General features: G+C 32.7%; 3 protein-coding genes across 5 annotated transcripts; 1 reads left to right on the top strand and 2 right to left on the bottom strand.

Moving 5' to 3' along the window:
* Positions 1-863: 863 nt before the first annotated feature.
* Positions 864-5,226, bottom strand: LOC140876079 (sister chromatid cohesion protein PDS5 homolog A-like). Of its 2 annotated transcripts, XM_073279933.1 has the most exons (8): positions 5,040-5,226; positions 3,430-3,633; positions 3,168-3,349; positions 2,272-2,398; positions 1,965-2,183; positions 1,525-1,741; positions 1,303-1,448; positions 864-1,229 (listed from the first exon to the last, which is right to left on the bottom strand). In XM_073279933.1, the coding sequence occupies exons 4-8, from the start codon at positions 2,365-2,367 to the stop codon at positions 1,185-1,187; spliced, it is 723 nt and encodes a 240-aa protein (XP_073136034.1). In that variant the 5' UTR covers positions 2,368-2,398; positions 3,168-3,349; positions 3,430-3,633; positions 5,040-5,226; the 3' UTR covers positions 864-1,184. The 2 variants fall into 2 exon arrangements, 1 of the variants encoding a protein (XP_073136034.1); XR_012148657.1 differs by lacking the exons at positions 864-1,229; positions 1,303-1,448 and having other exon boundaries at positions 1,631-1,764.
* A 9,669-nt stretch (positions 5,227-14,895) lies between these two features.
* Positions 14,896-19,218, top strand: LOC140876439 (tRNA (guanine(9)-N1)-methyltransferase). 2 transcript variants are annotated; one of them, XM_073280399.1, is made up of 4 exons: positions 14,896-15,239; positions 16,473-17,027; positions 17,889-18,248; positions 18,725-19,218. In XM_073280399.1, exons 2-4 carry the CDS (start codon positions 16,485-16,487, stop codon positions 19,043-19,045), a joined length of 1,224 nt encoding a protein of 407 aa, XP_073136500.1. In that variant the 5' UTR covers positions 14,896-15,239; positions 16,473-16,484; the 3' UTR covers positions 19,046-19,218. The 2 variants fall into 2 exon arrangements, with proteins under 2 accessions (XP_073136500.1, XP_073136511.1); XM_073280410.1 differs by lacking the exon at positions 14,896-15,239 and having other exon boundaries at positions 16,330-17,027.
* A 998-nt stretch (positions 19,219-20,216) lies between these two features.
* LOC140876448 (nuclear transcription factor Y subunit B-6-like) lies at positions 20,217-21,788 on the bottom strand. Its single transcript, XM_073280421.1, has 2 exons — positions 21,728-21,788; positions 20,217-20,791 (listed from the first exon to the last, which is right to left on the bottom strand). Exons 1-2 carry the CDS (start codon positions 21,786-21,788, stop codon positions 20,217-20,219), a joined length of 636 nt encoding a protein of 211 aa, XP_073136522.1.
* Between the last annotated feature and the right edge of the window lie 816 nt (positions 21,789-22,604).

Genomic DNA, 22,604 nt, shown 5'->3' with positions numbered 1-22,604 from the left:
TTTGTTTATGATTCAGTTCCTGTCAGAAATTTTTTTTCCAGCACTCCATAATTCATAAAAAAAAATTTATACTCTATGGGCCCGCAAATCATTTTCGAAGTGAAAAATATGTATGAAAAAATGAAAATCATGTACAAACATATGAAATTTCAGTACAACTGAAAATATAAATAATGATTTTATACTCAATTTGGGGGTATTTAATTATCTAACATCGGTCAAATATTAAAAAAAAAAAGATCTTCTGCAATATATTTGAAATACACTTAGGGAGGTTAAATTTTTAAAAAATATTTGACCAAGTCTATTTTTCCAAATATCCCCTCAAAATATTTGAAGTAATTGATACCATAAATATATAAATTAATACGTAAATTAAATATTTTTGTACTCGATTTTATTAAATTAGTGCACACAAATTTTTAATTATCGTAATTCCCAAAATACAAATGTATGTACTTATTAAAAATAAATAAGTGCTTTAATATAAATATTTTGTACATAAACATTAATCTACAGTAAGCTTTTGATGTTAAGATCTTAATTTGTTTATCAAATCTGAAACTGTTAGTACTCAAATATCATATATTTAACATTTTATACCAATTTTCATACATGAAAAGAATTGTGGGATCAGAGAGTTCAAACAAAATTTTTCTGACAGTGGAATTGAATATTAACTGAATTTTGAACTTAGGAACTGAATTCCAAATTCCCCTTAAAATTAATATTTTTTATGGGTGGCCCAATTAAGAAATTAAGAAATCCGTCACGAAATTGATCCATGAAATCGTATCACAGAAAATTTTTATGTTGTTTTAAACAAATAAATATCTTGATTTCATTAATGGTGATCAAGTCATTTTTCACAAAATGACACAAAAAAAATGAAACAAAAAAAAAATCCAACTCTCGGAGTGTATTTTGGGATAGTCCATGAGAGGCAAGACCATGAGCTATGTGATTGACGAACGTATGCAACGATGCATCATTAGACTTGATAACTAGGCCAAAGATTGACAAGATAAAAGATAAAACTGAACCATTATCACATAAGAGGAAAAACGATTGAGAGAGTCAAGTACGTTATATTTCCACCATAACATTGTCCTACCTATAATGAATCGCGATGAGAAGACCTTCACCATTAATTCTGGTGCACGAGGAGTAGTGGTGGACCCATATTAAGGGACGTCCATAGCATTGACTTTGTTTTTTTCCGGCCGTAACTATAACAGTAGAGAAAACATTTTAAGTTATGAACCACCAAAAGGATGCACATACAAAAACAAGCAAACGTACAGATTTATCACATAGGCGTTCCGCTACCAGCTTGATAGTTTCAACCGGTATAGATGATAGGGCATGGCATGCCACATCACAAACAACGCATACAACTTGTTTACGAAGATTTTCATCATAATCTGACAATCGATCACTAAGTGCAGCTGGAAAATATTAAATAGTGAGAATTCAATACAACACAATTATATAGTTTGCAACAGCTGTAACAAAACTCCTTACAGATTATTTGAGGAGCTTCGACTCGTGAAGGATTTGCCAGAAGAAAAATCTTGACATGCTCAAGGACAGACATTCTGACCTCCACCACTCTATCAGTCATCCTTTTCAAAAACTCCAAAAACACAGGCTGGAATGAGTCAGAAATAGTAGATCCTGGCAGAGTAAAGAGGTCGCCCACTAATCCCACTGCTTTCAAACGAATGTCCAGCTGATCACTCTGTTGATGTCAAGCATATCCAACTATGACAAGTAGAAGATCTATGAAAATAACTCTAAAAATAGATACCCCATCACAATCAGTTACTGATGCTTACTCTAAAAGAACAATACAGATGCTATCATTCCCTCACATTCAGGAAGAAAAACATAATCTAGGAAGTCATTGCATTCTGAACATTTTGTTTGCCGATAAAAACACAAAAGAATTCGAGTATTATTACCAGAAGCTCTCCAGTAAGATAAGGAACAACTCCAGATAAGATTTGAGGAGCGCAACGGTAAACATCATAGAGTACTCCATGATAATTAATCTCAGAATTCAGGAACTTTTTGTCTCCAGACATTGATGAAATAAGAAACTGTTTTATGCCAGGTTCCAGTTTCCCCGCACAATGCTCTATCACATTCATAGCAAGCCTTCTTGCAGCTGAGTTTACGTTCTAGCAGCAAAAGTTTCAAAGTTAAACTCTTGTCGAAAAGGCATTCGAATTGGTGAACTTTCTGTGAGGACAAACCATGAATTCTTACCTCCTTGTTTGGGCCTAAAGCTGACAGTATAATAAGTAAAAGGTTCTCGGGTACATCCTCACTTTCTTTGAAGAGAACCTCCATAATTGTCTGCATTTAAGTCAAAGCATTCTCAGGATGCTCATCACTGCATGTGGAGAAATAACACATCATTAAGTCAATACGCACTGTAAAGCCGTCATAAAGCATCCATATCAATTATCTCAAAAGATGTAACTTTGTTTTAATGAAAATTTTATCAGGAGTTAACTTCTGTATGGCAATATTTAAAGTTAAATTCACAAGCTGCATAGAGCAACTGCATTCAATTCTGTAGCAATATAAGTTCAAATTATGCTGCAAGATTAGATGTGCGGTATCATTTTGACAGCATCATATATTCTCTTTCCGCTTTTACAACAGGTTGAGAACTTTGCATCGAAAAGGATGTCTTTAGGTCTCCCCCACATCCACCCCAAACCCAGAGTCAGTGAATATCCAAATAAATGTCCCGAATGTTATTTTACAGCATCTTAATTTAACCAGCAGCTCTCACACACAAAGGAACGGATATAAAAGTAATTAACACTCTCCCATCCCCCCCTCAGGTCTTTGCAGGCAAGTAGTGTACCATAATTCAACATATTTTTCAAAATATTCAAACATTTAAACTGAACAAGAATTATATGATAAATCAACGTAAGTGCATCTATCAGTGACTGAATGAAGAAAGAAAGTTAACAAACAATCAAGAGGCAGAGCATTTCATTTTGTGCGCATGTATGAAATATCTGAAAAACATAACAAACTTTGTCTGAAATGGAACAACATTCATAGAGACATAATAAGCTGGCAAGAGCCTCATGAATAGACATGATTTGACTGTGGATAAGATGTAAATATCAGATGGACCGTACCTAACAACTTTGAAGAAAGTATGAAACATTTCATTTACAAGATCGTCGCATTCAAGATCCAGCATCACGACACATGATCTATATCTTGCCAGCGTTTCAAGAATTATTACTCTCCTTCCAAATGATGGGCCGTTTATATCTTTTAAGCCACTGAGTGTACCCACAATCAACTCAAAAATATCCTGTAACAGATTAAATGGCAATCGATTAGAATATCCTGAGTTGATACCTCCATTTGCTCGTTATTTTAAATGAGATGTACCTTCAGAACATCGTCATCATAAGGAGCCTCTGGTGCAGTAATTCGAGTTATTTCACAGATACAAACAGCTACAAATAGCTTAACCTCTCGATCCTGATGCTTTACAAGTTCTGGCTTGGCGATAGAAGTTAAAAAAGCATCCATAGAGTCCATTACAGGCTTTGATGGTGATTGATCTAGTTCGGAAAGACATGATGCACCTTGCTGCATGTGAAGGAGACATTTATAAATGTTATTGCGCAAAGCAATCAGTTGAGAGTCCCAATAACTTGATGGAAGCAAATGACACAAAACACTTCCAGTTCTATAGTCAGTCCATCGGCGTCGAGTAAAATTTTAAGTTTGTGAAACCAAATTTGTGGGTCATGCAAAACCAAAGTAATCATCAAACTTATCTGTATAGATATATACAGACAAAACAAGAATTCAAGGATGAGTGGACATCACCGATTAAATGGGTGGTCACGGATTGCGAATTAAACAAATCAAGATTTCAGGAGTTAGAAGTCACTACATAAGCTAGACTGCTAGAGCATAGATACATAAATTTCACTAAGATTGGGGAAGGAGCTAACCGGAAATGAGTTTCTAACAAGACAAACGACCCCGGATGATAAAAGAACTCAAAATATTCTCAAGACACCTGGTTTTAAAGCCCTATATGTGTCTCACTACGCTAAATTATAAAGGTGTTTTGTTCAACGTCCACACTAAACCATATCAATTTATAAAACAAATCATTGGTGTAGGGACACATGAGGCCTTCATCATCAAATGCATGATTCTCAGATTCTCCCTTCTACGTGACTTTTGCTTTGTCCATTTAATTCGATGCTATGCAAAAGTGTTCATATTCTTCTCTGTTTCGCATAAATGCACACATGCACAAACACCGCATAAAAATTTGGAAACGCGGTCTTCAAGGAATCAAGAGAATAATTGCAGAATCCAGTGATTTTCCTTGTTTACAGTCACATGTTTTAAAAGTCCCCACGATAAGACAAAGACATAAATAAAAATTACTGGTAAAATATAACCCAAAATAAGAAGATTTGCTATTAGTAATATTATTCAAAGTAAGACTTTTATAAAGATGAAGCCTTCAGTCCCCCTGAAAACCTAATACTCACGGTTAGTTTGAGACTTAAGAAAAAAAATTAAACATTCTTGCCCCATCCCCCACCCACCACCTAAAAAGAACGAGGACAAAAGAAAATGAGTGAAGCAAAACAGTCAGATTCAGACCCTGTAAAAAAATCATCATTGAACCCCAACAAGCACCAAGTCATGCTCGATCAAAACAACAGCATGCCCCTGCAAGTTAACCTCATGGGCATACAAAAAAGGACAACCACAACACGGCAGAGGTTACAAACTTGAAATACAAAGACTCGAATTTTTTGTTTCCCACGAACAATTAAGCTGAATAGTTCCGCGAAGGAACCCTAATTCCCCACCAATCTCACGAAGCCTCAACTTTCAAAATGAAACAAACATAAATCCACAGCTATAACTTCGCACGGAACACGTCAAAAACAGCATAAAAACATGCTTCCGCCATAATTCAAACGCAAGCGAGGTATCTAAATTGAAAACGGAAAACCTTTTACCTTCAAGACCTTAATGAGAGCGTCTTTCGAAGCTGGAGGGTTTTCCAGCTTCGCACCCAGCTCTCTCAGCTGCTGTGGCAGCTGCTTTAGGGCCATGGAATTCAAAATTCCTCGCACCTTGGAGTTTCAATTAGCAGGATTCACTGCGTTTTTTCAGTGTGTTCTACTGTGTGTGTGAATTGGGGCTTTTTTTAGAACAATTTAATTATATAGGTTTGGTCTTGTTTTCAATTCAATAAAAGGGACTTTTGACTTTTTAATTTATTCAAATGACCTCATTAAGGATAGTTTGGTCTTTTTTTTGTCTCTCTCCTCTCCAAGATTCGAACTCTGTTCTCCTCTCTCCTCCTAGATTCTGAGCACTAAGCCTCCAATATTTTTAATAATAATATTAAACAATAAAATATATATATAATGATTTGGGTCCACCAGGCTTGGTCGACCCAAGCAGTCGACTAGGTCGACCCACGCGGTCGACGCAACTAAGCAAAGAAGCATGGTCGACCCAACTTGGGTCGACCATGCTTCTGGTTGGGTCGACCATGCTGGGTCGACCTGCTGCTAGTTGGGTCGACCCAGCATGGTCGACCGTTTGTTGGGTCTAAAAAAACGATATAAGAAAAAGGAAAAAAAAAAAGAGAAAAGAAGAATGGAAAAAGCAGGAGATAGAAAATAATATATTTTTATTTGAGGTCTATCTATTGAATTAAAAACTAGATCAGGTCTATATCCCTCATTTTTTCCTTTTATGGGATGTTTCTAACTAGTGAGGAAGAGCGACCGTTCCGGGGTTCCCCACCCACAGTTAAAAAGTCGATACTTAATTGATTTTTTTTACAATTATGGCCTTCGAAATGTTGTTATTTTCACTTTCAACCCGCGTCTTTTCTTTTCTTCCTTCCTTTTTTCCCTCCTAAATAAGTATAACCTTTGGTTTAAATTTGTTTCTCGTGAATCCTAAAGATGATAAAGTTTTGCTATGTTGTGTATTATGTTTCAATCAGATATCAAAAGTTTGCGATATAAAGTAAAACGAATATTTCGATGCTACATTGTGGATAATAACGGTCGAAATTAAATATCATATTGGCGGTAAAAACACGTGGATCCCCCACATTTTAAATATTTTAGTTTAGGGTCGAATTATTGTAATAATACAATAATAAATTTATCAGATATGTAATTTTGTAATAAATATGTCATAAAAAAGGTTTAAAATAAACCCAATTAAAGACCATCTTTATTTTATTTCTTATAATTTTTTATTTTAATATATCTTGATTTTGGTAAAAAGAAAAAATTGTTAAGAATTAATTAATGTGATCGAAAGTAGGTTACGTACATAGTATGTGATTTTGATGATATGCGATATTTGTGATGTAAAAAACATTTTACTTAAAACGGATAGTTCGATGTTAATATATGAGTGATAACAATATATATTTCAAATCATGTTAGGTGAACGTTGAAATCCGTTATATAATTTTGAAGTAACCTGTCAATAACAAAAGTTAGTTATATAGAGTGTGCGTCTCGAACATATGTAAAATAAAAAAACAGATAGTTCATAGTTCGATGCTACATTGTGGATAATAACAGTTGAGATTCAATATCATATAAGTATATGTGTTAAATAATTTAGGTTTATGGTCGAGCTTTCATATTAATTTTTTTTTTTACCAGAGAGCTTTCATATTAATTAATACAACAAACAAGTTCTCGAAAATGGAAAAAAAAAATCTTGAATTTGGTCAAAAATTCAATTTTGTAAGAAATATAACATAAAAGGAGTTAAAAATAAAACCAATTAAAGATGATCCTTTATATTTTGGGGATTCTGTGTTTGAATATCTATTGAATTTGGTCAAAATTAGTAAGGAATAATAGAGTTAGGTACAAAATTTTAAAGACAAAATAATATCAAAGCGTAATCTAAATTTATTTATTTATTTATTTTTTAGAAAACGTGATCAAAGTTTGGTTATATGTATATTTTATGCACAACACGTTATCTCGATAATATATGGCATTTGTTATATAAATTAAAGCAGATCATCTAACGCTATCTTGTGAAAAATAACTATCGAAATTCAATCTCATGTCAGATTTGGTGTGTGGATCCCCCAACATTTGTAAGAATTTAGGTTTAGAATCTAAATTTAATGCCAATACAACAAACAAAACTTCTAAAAAATGCAAGTTTGTATGACATATACCACTAAAGATGTTTAAATAACATTAATTAAATACCATCCTTTTTTTGTTTTTTTTAGGATTATTTATTCAAATATCTTTTTATTTTGGTCAAATAATAGTAAAAAATGAGAGATTTTTTCACTATATTGTAAAGAAAAAAATAATATCAAAGCGTGATCAAAATTTGGTCATACATGGTATTGTATGATCATATGATCGATATCTATTATTTGTTATATAAAAATATTTTACTAGAGTGGATAGTTTGATCCTATCTGCATGTGAAAAATTAATAACGGTCTGAATTATATATCACGTGAGGTCTGAGCATTGAAATACGTTATATAATTTTGAAACAACTCACCAATATCAAAAGTTAGTTATATAGATTTTTGTGTACTCTAGATAATATATGACACGTATGATATAAACTAAAACGGATAACTTAATGCTAGCCGTAGATAATAATAATCGATGTTCAATATCATGTATTTGGACATAATTACAACGTGTAGATCTCTCACATTTGAAATAAGTTAGGTTTATGATCGAATTTTCATACCAATGCGACGAGCAAACTTCTCCAAGATGCTATTTTGTAAGAGATATCCCATGCGATGGGTAAAAATATAAATCATTATTTAAATATCCATTGATTATGTATTTTTTTAATGTAAATAATGAGAGATTTTGGTCGAAAAATGGTAGGGAAAATATAATACCAAAGATGATCAAAATTTGCTTATTTATTAAAACGAATATTTTGATGCTACTATATGAGTGATAACGTTCTAGATTTCATATGACGTGATTATGTAGAAATGGGTTTTATAAATTTAAAATAACCCGCTATTAATATTAAAAATTAGTTACACAAAGTGTGTGATATCGATGATATATGACATTTATGATATAAACTAAAACGAATAGTTCGATGCTACCTAGCTTATGAGTAAAAACTGTCGATATTTAATATAATGTGGATCTAGGTGTTAAAATGTATGAATTTCCTAAATTTTAAAGAATTTAGGTCTATGCTCGAATTTTCATATTAATACAACAAACAATTTTTCATGTTTTTTTTTTAAGAAATAAACTTCTCAAATATATATATTTTTTAGAATTATAACATAAGTCATAAAATATGTTAAAAATTAAAATAAAACCAATTAAATTGCATCCTTCAATGTTGTAGGATTTTTAATATCTCTTGATTTTGGTAAAAAAAAAAGAAGCAAAGATTGAGATATTTTGATTAAAAAAAAGCTAAAAATAAAAGATATACAATATAATAACGTTATCAAAACTTAGTTATATGTTTTTTCAAAAAAAAAAAGTTAGTTATATGTAATGTGTAATTTTGATGATATATGATATTTTGTTATATAAATATATTTTATCGAAATAGAGAGTTCGATGCTCATGTGGGTAATAATTGTTTATATGCAATATCACGAGGGATACGAGCATTGAAATATGCATACAGTATGTGATTTCGATAATATTATAGGGTGTGATATAAAGTAAACGGATAGTTTCATACTACATGTGCAGACAATAATGATTGAGATTCGATATCACGTGGGGTATGTGTGACAAAATGGGTGATCTCTCACGTTGAAAGAACTCATGTTCATGATCAAAATTTCATATCAATACGACAAGCACACTCTTAAAATGCACATTTGGGGGGGAAAAACCATAAAATGGGTTAAAAATAAAATCCATATATCGACAATCATTTTCTTTTTAGAATGAATTATTCAAGGATCTCTTGGTTTTGTTTTGTTTTTTTTTAAGTAAAGGAAAAAATATTCCTAAGGACACCTTTACAATTTTAAAGTTGATCTAAATCATCCTTTTTTTACTAAAAAAGAAATAAGATAAAAAATCATCCCTCTTTAAATTTTTTTTAAAAAATAATAAAATAAAATCTTCCTTCTAGATAATAACATTGGCCGGTTTTATTTGTGCAGTTATCCAATAACCTCTTTTGTTTCCCTTTTCAAAAACCACGAAAAATTACTTGTATAAAACCACAGTGAAGCTCACCAGTCTCTTTCGTTAAAAGTTTTAGTTTGATTTTATTACTACAAATGTTGGGTGGAAATTATAATGGTAAAAATAATGAAAATTTCCTATAGTTTCTTCAAAACAAAATAATTGTACTACAAATATTAAAAGTTCTAGAGTAAGGCTCATGTGAGTGAGACAGTATTACGGAACTATATTAGTGAAATTGATCGGTTTCGTTCGTACTTTGTACTATATTTTTTACTAATAAAAAAAATTTACTTTCATGGGTCGGATTTTTTACCAATAAAAAAAATATTTTTACGAGTCTAATCGAGTCGGATATCCGTATCATAAAATTTAGACGGTCTCACAAAAATCAAATTTGCTCGTGCACTAATTTAAATAATTTGTTAATAGTTCTACTCAATGAAATAAAAAATGATTCGTTTTTCCAAGAAGAATTCGATTAAGTTGAAATAATATTATATGTAGGTTAAATTTCTCAATCATCCATTTTTTTAAGTGTATGTTTTATGTGAGACGGTCTCACGGATATTTATCCATGATGTCGGTCAATTATACTCACATTTAATTATAATAAAAAAAGTAATATTTTAGAATTAAATACTATAGTTATTTTTGGTAAAAAATCCCCATGCCATATGTTTTTTTATGATTCAGTTCCTGTCAGAAATTTATTTTTCCTGCACTCCCTAATTCATTAAAAAAAATTTATACTCTCTGGGCCACAAATCATTTTCGAAGTGAAAAATATGTATTATAAATTGAAAATTATGTACAAACATATGAAATTTCAGTACAACTGAAAATATGATAATGATTTTGTACTAAATTTGGGGGTATTTTATTATCTAACCTCGGTCAAATATTTTTTTTAAAAAATAACCTTCTGCAGTGTATTTCAAATACACTTAGGGAGGTTAATTATTTAAAAATATAATTGACCAAGTCTATTTTCCCAAATATCCTTTTTAAAAAAATTATTTGATGTAATTGATACCATAAATGTATAAATAAATACGTAAATTAAATATTTTTGTACTCAAATTTCTTAAATTAGTGCACACAAATTATTAATTATCGTAATTCCCAAAATACGTACAAATGTATGTACTTATTAAAAATGAATAAGTGCTTTAATATAAATATTTTGTACATAAACATTTATCTAAAGTAAGCTTTTGATGTTAAGATCTAAATTTTTTTACCAGATCTGCAACTGTTAGTACTCAAATATCATATATTTAACATTTTATACCAATTTTCATACATGAAAAGAAATGTGGAACCAGAGAGTTCAAACAATTTTTTTTTTGACATTGTGATTGAATCTTAACTGATTCTTGAACTTAGGGACTATATTCCAAATTCCCTTGAAAAGTAATACTTTTTATGGGTGATCCAATTAAGAAATCCGTCTCACGAAATTGATCCATGAAACCGTCTCACAAAATTTTTATGTTGTTTTAAACAAATAAAAATCTTGATTTCATTAATGGTGATCAAGTCATTTTTCACAAAATGGCACATATACAAAAACAAAACAAAAAAAAAAAAGAAACCAACTCTCGGAGTGTATTTTGGGATAGTCCATGAGAGGCAAGACCATGAGTTATGTGATTTGACGAACGTATGCAACGATGCATCATTAGACTTGATAACTAGGCCAGAGATTGACGGATAGAAGATAAAACTGAACCATTATCACATAAGAGGAAAAACGATTGAAAGAGTCGACTACGTTATATTTCCACAATAATATCGTCCTACCTATAATGAATCGCGACGAGAAGATCTTCACCATTAATTCTGATGCACGAGGAGTAGTGGTGGACCCGTTAAGGGTCCAGAACATTGACTTTGTTTTTTTCGGCCGTAACTATAACAGTAGAGAAAACATTTTAAGTTATGAAGATTATGAAAAATCAAATCCGCAACGTAATGATAGATCAATAATTACATGACTTTTTGATGGTATATATCGAAAAATATATATTTAGTAAGTTATCAAATGATTGTATGACGAATTATTATCAAAATATTAAATATCATAAAGATCAATGGTAAGCCACATTTGAATTGATAGTTATCTCTTGACTTTTTTGTTCGTTTTTAGTTGATATAATACGTATTTTATTTTATATTATATAAATTGAACCCTCTTCTGAACAAAATTTATGAGCATGCCCTGACGAGGAATGAATTATCACTCTCACCACCCCAACTCCAAAATGGTGCAAACCATTGATTTTAACAACTTCAGCCGACAGTAACCCAAAAAACAAAAACAAAAACAAAAACAAAAACTCCACCCGATAGTGAAATTTTTTTATTCAGGGAGTGTTTTGGAGAGTTTATAGGAATCACTTATTAGATTATAGGAAATGCTTTTGAGTTTATATGAATGTCAAGTTGTAAATTCCAGCTTCTATAACTTTTAGGCAAAAGTTAGAAGCAAGAGTGTGATGTTTTTTTTCCAACTTTTGATTTTTAGCTTTGAGTTTAAAATTACATGTTGATATTTATATCCTTACAATATTTATCATATTACATAATGATATATCATTGATTCATTTAACCTAATTTTCTCTCATCGTATGATTTTTAATAGAATTTATAAAATTTCAATCATATTTCATCACAATCATTTATTTTTAAAATAATATTGTAATTTTATATGATAAAGATAACTTCATAATTTTGTTGATGAACGAGCAGATCAATTGATGAACGAACAAATCAATCAGAACAAAACCGAGAACAAAGTACATTAGCTCAAAATCAATCATATATCAAGACAAATCAATATATCGATCTGGATACATAAAGACCTGAACAAAATTTATCTCATGAAAAACTTCGTATAGAAACAGATAGGAAGAAAAGATGATATGAGATGGAATGATTAGACCAGATCAAAACTACGCAGTAAAACTGACAAAAAGACAAAGAAAGTTGTTGGGATATAAACGTTAGCCTCCGTACTCGATACTGATTCAAATTCTCCACTATATTTGGAAAGGTACGAGGACACGTGTCATCTTCTGTTTCAATGTCGGATAAAACAGAGACAAACATTCCACCGGCTATTTTTTTAAACGTTGCAGAAGGAGCTGATAATAAATAATTGATTCTACTCAGAGATCAACAATTTTTTGCCAACTTTTGCTCTCGTACTTCTAAGTTTAAACGATTATCAAGCCTTCATTTGAAAGTTCACGCAGTCAGACAAGCAGCAGATTAAAGTTCTTTATACAGAGTTCAAGCTTACTGCTTACATCAGATCAATTGATTAAGATCACTTCGTGATATCCAGATCAGTTTGTCAAAGCATCTTACTTCGAGAATTTAAACTTGTAACTCATACAGATGATTATGATCTGTATTATGAAATTGGTATTAGGAGTTCATTTCAAGGGTTGATTGGAATGGATTTGTACAAGTCGTTGTGTACATCAAACTTTTATAGTGAAATCCTTCTGGATACAGAAGAAGGAGAGACATAGAAATTTGAACTTAGAACTTCCATAAAAATCATGTGGTCCTTATCTTTACTTACTGCACTTTCATATTTGATCTGTCTTTAGATTTACAGTTCAATTTTGCGAGGAAGATTCATTCCACCTGAATCAGATCAGTTCTTTCGAGCAAAATTTTGGTTAAAACAAAATACTTGCAAATAGGCTGTTAAATCAGTTCATATACTCAAAATATTTGTAAGTGCGTATTCACCACCCTCTACACATACTTTCGATACTAACATTATATAATTTGCATTTTCTGAATTTGTTTATACATAAATGTTGCATTTATACAAATGTTATCATTTCTAATATTTGTATTATTCTTATGTATTTTTTCAACTATTTATGTTATAAAAATAATAATTTTAATACAATATTCATATTATTATAGTAATAATTATTTAAATATATTTTTGATGGCGAAAGAGATCGATTTTATATAATTTTTAATCAAAAATAAGTTTAAAAATTATTATTTTTCAAAAAATAAATTTTATATTTAAACTTCTATTTCCTAACAACCAGTACCACTACCTGATCTATTTGAGCCTAAAATAATAATAACAATAATAATAATCACTATTTAATTATCGTAATTTCCAAAATACAGATGTACGTACTTATTAAAAATGAATAAGTGCTTTAATATAAATATTTTGTACATAAAAATTTATCTACAGTAAGCTTTTGATGTTAAAATCTTAATTTTTTTTACCAGATCTGAAACTGTTAATACTCAAATATCATATATTTAACATTTTATACCAATTTTCATACATGAAAATAAATGTGGGACCAGAGAGTTCAAACAAAATTTTTCTGACATTGGGATTGAATATTAATTGATTCTTGAACTTAGGGACTGAATTCCAAATTTCCCTTAAAAGTAATATTTTTTATGGGTGACCCAATTAAGAAATCCGTCTCATAAAATTGATCAATGAAATCGTCTCACATGAATTTTTATGTTGTTTTAAACAAATAAAAATCTTGATTTCATTAATGGTGATCAAGTCATTTTTCACAAAATGACACATAAAAAAAACGAAACAAAAAAAATCCAACTCTCGGAGTGTATTTTGGGATAATCCATGAGAGGCAAGACCATGAACTATGTTATTTGACGAACGTATGCAACGATGCATCATTAGACTTGATAAATTGCCCAAAGATTGACGGATAAAAGATAAAACTGAACCATTATCACATAAGAGGAAAAACGATTGAAAGAGTCGACTACGTTATATTTTCCACCATAACATCGTCCTATCTATAATGAATCGCGACGAGAAGACCTTCACCATTAATTCTGGTGCACGAGGAGTAGTGGTGGACCAATTAAGGGTCCAGAGCATTGACTTTGTTTTTTCCGGCCGTAACTATAACAACAGAGAAAATTTATGAGCATGCCCTGACGAGGAGTGAATTATCATTCTCACCATCCCAACTCCAAAATGGTGCAAACCATTGATTTTAACAACTCCAGCCAACAGTAACCCAAAAAAAAAAAACAAAAAATCCACCCGGTAGTGAGCAATTTTGATTCGGGGAGTGTTTTGGAGAGTTTTTAAAAATCACTTATTACATTCTATGAAGTGCTTTTGAGTTTCTGTGAATGTCAAGTTGTAAATTTCAGCTTCTATGAAGTGCTTTTTTTTTTTTTTTCCAACTTTTGATTTTTAGCTTTGAGTTTAAAATTACTTGTTGACATTTATATCCTTAAAATATTTATCATATTACATAATGATATATCATTGATTTATTTGACCTAATTTTCTCTCATCGTATGATTTTTTAATATAATTTATAAAATTTCAATCATATTTCATCACAATCATTTATTTTTTAAACAATATTGTAATTTTATATGATAAAGATAACTTTATATTTTTTTGTGATGAACGAGCAACTCAATTGATGAACGAGCAAATCAATTGATGAACGAACAAATCAATCAGAACAAAACTGAGAACAAAGTACATTAGCTCAAAATCGATCATATATCAAGACAAATCAATATATCGATCTGGATACATAAAGACCAGAACAAAAGTTATCTCATGAAAACACTTGATCTAGAAACATATAGGAATATGGGTAGACACGGGTTGAGTATTTCGGATTTCGGATAGTTCGGGTCGGGTACCCGATTTGTCGGATAGTGTTTTATACTACCCGAAACCGAACCGATAACATCGGGTACCCGACAAGTCGGGTAACCGATTAAGTCGGGATCGAGATCGGGTCGGGTTAGGATTATCAGTTTTTAAAAAAATAATGGTGCGATAAGTAGAGAAGCTAATTAACCCAACTCCGAAGTTTAGGCATCCCGAAGTTGAGAAGAGATCAAGAGAAGACGGATGGGATCTTTGCCTCTCGCTGGTCAAGCTTACCAATCTGCCGTGGCTATCCATTACAACACCTTGAAGATTTGCCCAACCTGGTATGCCTACAGATGCTTATGTTTGTTGTTTGCATATGAAATGGAAGAATTAATTTTCGAAGGGCATAAAATTTCAGAAACTTGGAACTTGAAAAATTGAGTGTAAAGAGGAGAAAGGAACTCGATTGATTGGACGCTCAAGTCTCCAGACTCCAAATCTCAAACCAATTCTCCAAATTTGAGGTTGAATCAATATCTTCTACGACCACAATCTTGAACCAAGCCTTCAAGTTTTAGATTTTACATGGAAGAACGAGTTCCCTCCTCTACGTGACTACGTCGTCTCTATGGCCCTGTCCTAATTTGATTGGTTCACCAAATCAGTTTAATCTAAACCAATGGATTTATCCAATTATCAAGCGCAAAAATAGCCCATACCATATAATATATTTTTTTAATAAAAAATTAATTATAATCGGGTAATCGGGTACCCGATCGGGTATTTCGGGTAGCATTTTACTACCCAAACCCGACTAAATATTAATCGGGTTCGGTTACTATTCGAACCCGATTAATAACCCGATTTACCCGATATTTGTACCCGGTCGGTTTCGGATTGGGTCGGGACCCGAATTACCCGATCCGATTGCCCACCACTAAATAGGAAGAAAAGATGAGATGAGATGGAATGATCAGACCAGATCAAAGCTACGCAGTAAAACTAACAAGAAGATTCATTCCGCCTAAATCAGATCAGTTCTTTCGAGCAAAATTTTGATTCAAACAAAATACTTGCAAATAGATTGTTAAATCATTTCATGTACTCAAAATATTTTTAAGTGTGTATTCACCCTTTGTACACATACTTTCGATACTAACATTATATAATTTGCATTTTCTAAATTTGTTTATACATAAATGTTGCATTTATACAAATTTTATCATTTCTAATATTTGTATTAATCTTATGTATTTTTTTCAACCATTCATGTTATAAAAAAATAATTTTAATACAATACTCATAATACTATAATAATTATTATTTAAATACATTTTTAATCGCATGAGTATCCATTTAAATAATTAAAAAAGATCAATTTTATATAGTTTAGAATACGAGGGTCATTTAACCAAAATTAAGTTTGAAAATTATTATTTTCCAAAAATTAAATTTTATATTTAAACTTCTATTTCCTAACAACCACTACCTTGATTTATTTGAGCCTAAAATAATAATAACAATAATAATAATCACTATTTAAACTTTTTTCTCCGGTACGACGCCGTGAAAAGGCTTCCACCCGAATGGTGCATTACTGCATATCCTGCAGAGGTTTATGTATCGCGCCTGCGCCCTCTTCCCAAATTCAGTCAGTCCCTCCTCCGTACCCCGCCGCCGAGCTCCGCTGCGCTAAGTCTGCCGCGAATCTCCCAAGAGCTGCAAATTTGGTACAAATGGAAGCAACCGCGTGTTCTCCGAGAGATGACCAAAACACCCCCACGAACCCAATTTCGAAGAACGCCCAGAAGAAGCTTCTCAAGCAGCAGCGATACGAGGCGAAGAAAGCCGAAAAGAAGGCGCAGATGAAGGATCAAAAGAAGAAGGTGGCCGAACAGAGGCGTAAGGAATGGGACGAAAAATTGGCCAGCGTTGGGGAAGAAGAGAGGGAGAAATTGACTGAGGGGAGGAAAGGGTTGAGGAAAGAGCGAATGGACCAGCGTTCGGAGGAAAGAGGGAGGAAAATCGAGAGGCTTAATGAAGCGAAATTTAATGGGCAAAATGTCGTTATCGATCTTGAGTTTGCCCATCTCATGAGCTCTGCGGAGCTTCATAGCCTTGTGCAGCAGGTATCTTCAGTTTCTTTCTTATGTGAAACCTAATGAGCATGTTTGTTTCTTGGGATGTTATTGAAACTCGAGAATAATACTGCGCAGGAGATGTGAATTTACGGAAAAATATATCGTGATGGATTAGTCTATGAACTAGATTTCACATAAAAAAATTCAACCTAAATCAGATTTGGCTTTTACTTTGGTCTTTCGAATATATTAAAAACCAGAAGGAACCTAATGTTGTGAATTATCCATATTGTACAAAAAGTTACCATCTTGTTCATGTTTAAGTTTGACATTCGGAATTGGCTGCTTTGCCTTCTAGGCTCCTACATTTTTTCCGAAATTCCAAACATCATTCGCCAACACTGCTTGAAAAAAGTTTTAAGGGGTGTTGAAGTTTATGTCCTAGTTCACTTCATTAGCAGTCTGTTAAAGCACTTCCATTATCCCTGCATGTAAAGGGGCATAAAAAGAGCATTCAAACCTGACCAGATCGGTTGCAGTCTTAAACTCGTCTTTATTTATTTAGTTTAGTCCACCTGCTTAATACGCCATCTGCAATGGTCAACTCTTTGTTGAAATTCAGTGTTATATTATGACTTCAGTTTCCCAGCATCATAGTTAATTTGGGAGTGTTATGTTCCTACTTTGCTGTTGCTTAGCTCCTATTTTGGTTAGGTTAGATATCATTGGCAGAGTTTGAACAATAGTGTCCTGAGTGTATTATGAATTTATGAGCTCATGCATCTGATTTTAGAGTGAGTTTACTAAAAGTTTTTAATCGAAATTTTTTAAAGGTTGTGCATGCAATTAATATATCTGTTTTTAGATTTCTAGCTTCTAGGATGAGCTAATCATTACTGATGGTTGCAGATAATGTATTGTTATTCAATTAATGGAAGGTGTGCCTCACCGGCCCATCTTTGGCTGACAGGATGCCAAGGAGAAATGCATAACCAGCTTCAACAGATCCCAGGATATGATAGGTGGATAATCGAGAAGAAGGATCAATCTTATTTTGAATCTTTTCTAGATCAAAGAGAGAATTTGGTTTACCTCACTGCCGATTCTGAAATTGTGTTGGATGAACTTGATTCGAAGGCCATTTACATCATTGGTGGCTTGGTAGATCGCAACCGTTGGAAAGGCATTACCATGAAGAAAGCAAAAGAGCAAGGCATTAAAACTGCAAAACTGCCCATTGGAAATTACCTAAAGATGTCTAGCTCTCAGGTGTGATTTGTTTTTACTCTACCTTCTCACATTTGGTTTGTTTCTGGGTATTCAATGAGGTATGGTTGATGTAGCTGGCGATTATATCTAGAAGTTCAACATATACTCTTGTCAGATGTTAAGCGCTTCAAATTAAGACAATCCAGAAAATCTTTCTTTGTCAGCCTCATTGTCTGGCAGACATGATGTAATAATGAAGTTAGAATTAGGAAATACCAGTTTTTTTCCAAGGCAGCACAAATATTTAAGTCAAGTTCAGGTTCTCGTCACACAAGTAACACATTTGTTTGAAGATATCTTTATATATATTCATTCTGATGGATTAATGATGCAACTAGATTGATAGCTGCAACTTGGATTTGATACATAACTGATTTTTCTCTCCTCATTTCCTTATTTATGCTGCCATAGCTCGCTGATAAAAACACTTACATTTCTTCCATTAACGAATCTTTTTGTTTTGTATGAGACTACAGGTCCTTACTGTGAATCAAGTCGTAGAGATAATATTGAAGTACTTGGAAATGAAAGACTGGAAAGAGTCTTTTTTTCAGGTGATTCCTCAAAGGAAAATATGCGAAGCTGTCTCGGAACGGGAAGAGAACGAAGAAAGGCACGAAAGAAAATGTAATGGTGAATACGAAGATGAGAAAAGTACTGAAAAACTGGAAGAGAAAGACAATGAAAATGAAGATAATAAAAGGCTAGAAGAAACTGATGGTGCTTGGATAGATGATCAGAAGTTAAAGAAGCAATGCGTTGAAACTCAAACTGTACCCTTTTGCCTGGGAAGCTAGTAAACCCTTCTCATAAGATTCATACACAATGCCTCTTGATTTTTTTAGACCCTGGATTGATAATTTACTGGAATTGAGAAAATTTTTGATCCAATTGAACAGAGTCGAATAATACTTGTAATCTGGCCCCGTGGGGTTGGTTATTGTGTTTAACGGGGTCTGTTTTTTTTGTTTTTTTTTTGACGAAATTGCTTGGCAAAAGAAACAGCTTAAGTTATACTTTAAAATGATTTAGAATATATGCCAAATTAAAATTAGTATACAAAACTCAAACATGCAAGTTAACAAAATATTAGGCAATAAAGATCACTGCGATCAACTTCATCACAGCATTGATATCATGTTTAAACAGTGTCCTAAAATCGCGTTTGTCCTAAAACTTTGAGTTCCTGAAAGAATAAAATAATCGCACTTTCAACAATTCATAATATTATGTTTTAATGAGATTGCAAGTGTAGGCCATGGACCTTCAAAAAAAAAAAAATGTAGGCCATGGGATTGCAATTTGCAACAACCAATATTTATATTCATGTATATTTTCCTCACATTTGATGTTTTTTTTTATTACATTGATTGAATATTGATTCTTTTCCCTTTACTATTATATTAAATGTTAGTAATATATATTAACCGTGTACTATATATTTTCATTTTATAAAGTGTTAGGAACATATATTAACCATTTTTAGTGTCATTCCACAAACTCCTACGGTAACTCACTTCTTCCAATTTTTTTGTCTCAAGTTCTCGCATTCACAACAACAAATTTCTTCTTGGAAAAAAAAAAAAGATAAAGAAATTTAGACAATCCAAAAACTTGAAAGTTTTTAACTTATTTATTAAGTGACACGCACCTGGCGTTCAATTTTTAAGTTATTTGTGATGTGACACGCACCTCACCTGTATGTCATCTACTAATATTGATTATGTTTGTTAAATAATGAATGGATATGTTAATTTGCATGCTTCATAATTTTTTTTAAAAAAAAAATCTAAAGAAAAATTTGTATAAAAAAATAGTGAGTAAATTAAAATTTCATACCAAGACCATTGTCATATAGAATAGGAGCATGCATAAAGCAAAGTCGATCTTGTCTGTTTACTCTGAACTAAAATAAAAAACAAATTAAGCATATTAAAACAGCCTTAAAATAAATTATTTCTCCAGCTTCTACAACTGCTCCTTGCACTGAGTAAATGGCATCGCAGCACCCTGCGATGGACCCACATTGGCCGGATCTTTCAAGAACCCACTACTCATCATCGGAGCTCCGAAGAATCCATGGTGATGCGCCACGTGGAAACCCGGCGGAGGATATCCCGGAAACCCGTAATTAGAAGCATGGTCTGCGGCCCTGATCTTGACCATCGGCGGCTCCCCTCTCAACGAGCCGCGTTCCCCTCCGTCGAACTCGCGGTAGCGGTGCAGGTAGAGGGTCAGCGGCTCGATATAGTCGTCGAAGCCGAGCTTGCTCATGGCCCACAGCACGTCCTCCGCCGTGATGGTCTTCCTCTGCTCGCGCTGGCACCTGTCGTTGGCTTCGCTGGTGATGAAGCTGATGTACTCGGACACACATTCTTGGATCGTTTCCTTTGCATCGTCCGAAATTTTGGCGTGCGGGGGGAGGATCTTCCGCATGATACGGATTACATTCGCGATCGGCATGAACCGGTCTTGCTCGCGCACTGTGCATTCGGTCTCCTCCGCATTCGTTTGAAGCGGCGGCGGCGGCCCCATGCTGATTTCTGGAGATTTCATATATACAAAGGGGTGGCAGAAAAGAAAGTGTCATGTAATCGACACATGAAAGAAAACTAAGCAAACCATTAAGATTCAGGGAAAGCTTTATTTTTTTTTAAAAAAAATATATATAATTTTACACCGCTTGGATGATTAAAATTTAATTAATCCCTTCTTTATTTTCCACTAAATTTCATGGCTCTGTTATAACGTAAGATTAGAGTGGGGAAATGACAAGTAGATTTTGGCTGTATCTTAAAATGCATATGAGTATAACGTGTGATTTCAAAGAATCCAGTGGGCCGAATGTTGCATGCATGTAAGCCACTTGTTACTTATTTGTCTCTTTTTTTTTTTTTAACATAGTGCTAGCTATTCGTCGACCATTAGCATAATCCCTCACATGTTACTCTTCCTCCATTAGTGATATTCGAATTCTTGCGCTGATTCCGAGGATTCAAAAGCTTCGACGGAAAAATGGAGGAGAAAACATTTCATGCATGCGTGCCCTTATATATATATTTAATTTAATTCTCAGAATAATTAAGAGTACTACTGCGGTTTGGGACATTCTTGGTACAGAAACTTTGACAGACGATAAATGGAAAACATTCCACACATTTGCATGCAAATAAAAAATAGAATTTGAGATTTTTTATAAAAAAAATCTAGAATCGTGTTTCTTAAGTTGGTTTAGCTTTATGTTGACAGAAAATGAGATCGATATATACCCTTGGCTTATTTTTCCTTGGAATTATAAGAAAACAATATCCAAGGAAATTAATTTTACAAAGTTTTTGCTGGAAGCAATATGTAATTAAATTGAAAAGAAAAAAACATTTCAACAATAAGCAAACACAGAAAATTATTTTTTTTAAAAGAAAACAAAAAGAAGAAGGAAAAAGCGAACCACCCCCCATGCCAAATCAAGATTTAATTACCAGAGCTTGTTCTTGGTAGCTTCTGGTAGCCATGGAAACCTCCATTTCCTCCGAGTTCCATCTCTCTCTCTCTCTGAATACCGTATTCAATCTATCAATCTTTCTTTCACTCTCCCACGCACTGAGATTTTGTTTTCCTTTTTTTTCCTTTTTTTTTATAGTGAAAGTGAAAGATGGAGAGGAATAAATGGGCAGAGGCCGCATTAAATTATATAGGACCAAACAAGAAAATGCAAAAAAGGAAAAATAATAAAAATAAAAAAAGCAGACAGCACGTGGCAGCAGGCGTTGTGAACGAGAGAACGACATTCGCCGGCGGGAAATTGCTTTAGCTTTCACAGTTTCGGGCAGCAGCATTGACCGCCAGAGACAGAGACATGCAAATTACACACAAACGCAAACACAAACACACAGATACATTATGTATATCATGTGTGTACATGTAGCTGTTTATTAGCTAGTAATTGGGTTGGTTTCTTAACGAGCATGCAGAGGCTTAAATGCTTTAATTAATCAGTTTTAGAGTTCCAATTCGATACAGTTTTTCAGGTGGAAAATAAATGGTTTCTTGAATTGAGATCATTTATTGTGTCATGGGGAATATGAACCCAAAAAAAAAGAAAAAAAAAACTCTTGATCTTATTCAAGAAATATTGTTGGTTTTGAAAATTGGGGTCATTCGAATTCGAAATTTGTAGTAACGTAACTGATTTTATTTGAACACGATATTGTGGCACTCTATGCCATATGTAATTACTACTACTTATAAAGTTATTTATAGATTTTCTAAATGTGAATTGGTTAATTATCAATGTGATTTCATCTCCTTCGATTTTAATTTATCTGTGTTTGCGATCGTTCCAAAACGAAAAGTATC

This window comes from Henckelia pumila, chromosome 1 (assembly GCF_033568475.1).
Source record: "Henckelia pumila isolate YLH828 chromosome 1, ASM3356847v2, whole genome shotgun sequence".
Lineage (NCBI taxonomy): Eukaryota > Viridiplantae > Streptophyta > Magnoliopsida > Lamiales > Gesneriaceae > Henckelia > Henckelia pumila.
This window is presented reverse-complemented; position numbering and strand designations above follow the sequence as displayed.

What these genes read in the sequence shown, in the direction of transcription:
- LOC140876079 (XM_073279933.1), bottom strand. Translation starts at nt 2,367, where the DNA reads ATGCAGACAATTATGGAGGTTCTCTTCAAAGAAAGTGAGGATGTACCC. An exon ending in CTTTAGGCCCAAACAAGGAG is followed by an intron (nt 2,184 to 2,271) that starts GTAAGAATTCAT and finishes TTTTGCTGCTAG; the next exon opens with AACGTAAACTCAGCTGCAAG. An exon ending in ATCTTACTGGAGAGCTTCTG is followed by an intron (nt 1,742 to 1,964) that starts GTAATAATACTC and finishes TGACATCAACAG; the next exon opens with AGTGATCAGCTGGACATTCG.
- LOC140876439 (XM_073280399.1), top strand. Translation starts at nt 16,485, where the DNA reads ATGGTGCATTACTGCATATCCTGCAGAGGTTTATGTATCGCGCCTGCG. An exon ending in TTCATAGCCTTGTGCAGCAG is followed by an intron (nt 17,028 to 17,888) that starts GTATCTTCAGTT and finishes TGATGGTTGCAG; the next exon opens with ATAATGTATTGTTATTCAAT. An exon ending in TAAAGATGTCTAGCTCTCAG is followed by an intron (nt 18,249 to 18,724) that starts GTGTGATTTGTT and finishes ATGAGACTACAG; the next exon opens with GTCCTTACTGTGAATCAAGT.
- LOC140876448 (XM_073280421.1), bottom strand. Translation starts at nt 21,788, where the DNA reads ATGGAACTCGGAGGAAATGGAGGTTTCCATGGCTACCAGAAGCTACCA. An exon ending in GCTACCAAGAACAAGCTCTG is followed by an intron (nt 20,792 to 21,727) that starts GTAATTAAATCT and finishes TGAAATCTCCAG; the next exon opens with AAATCAGCATGGGGCCGCCG.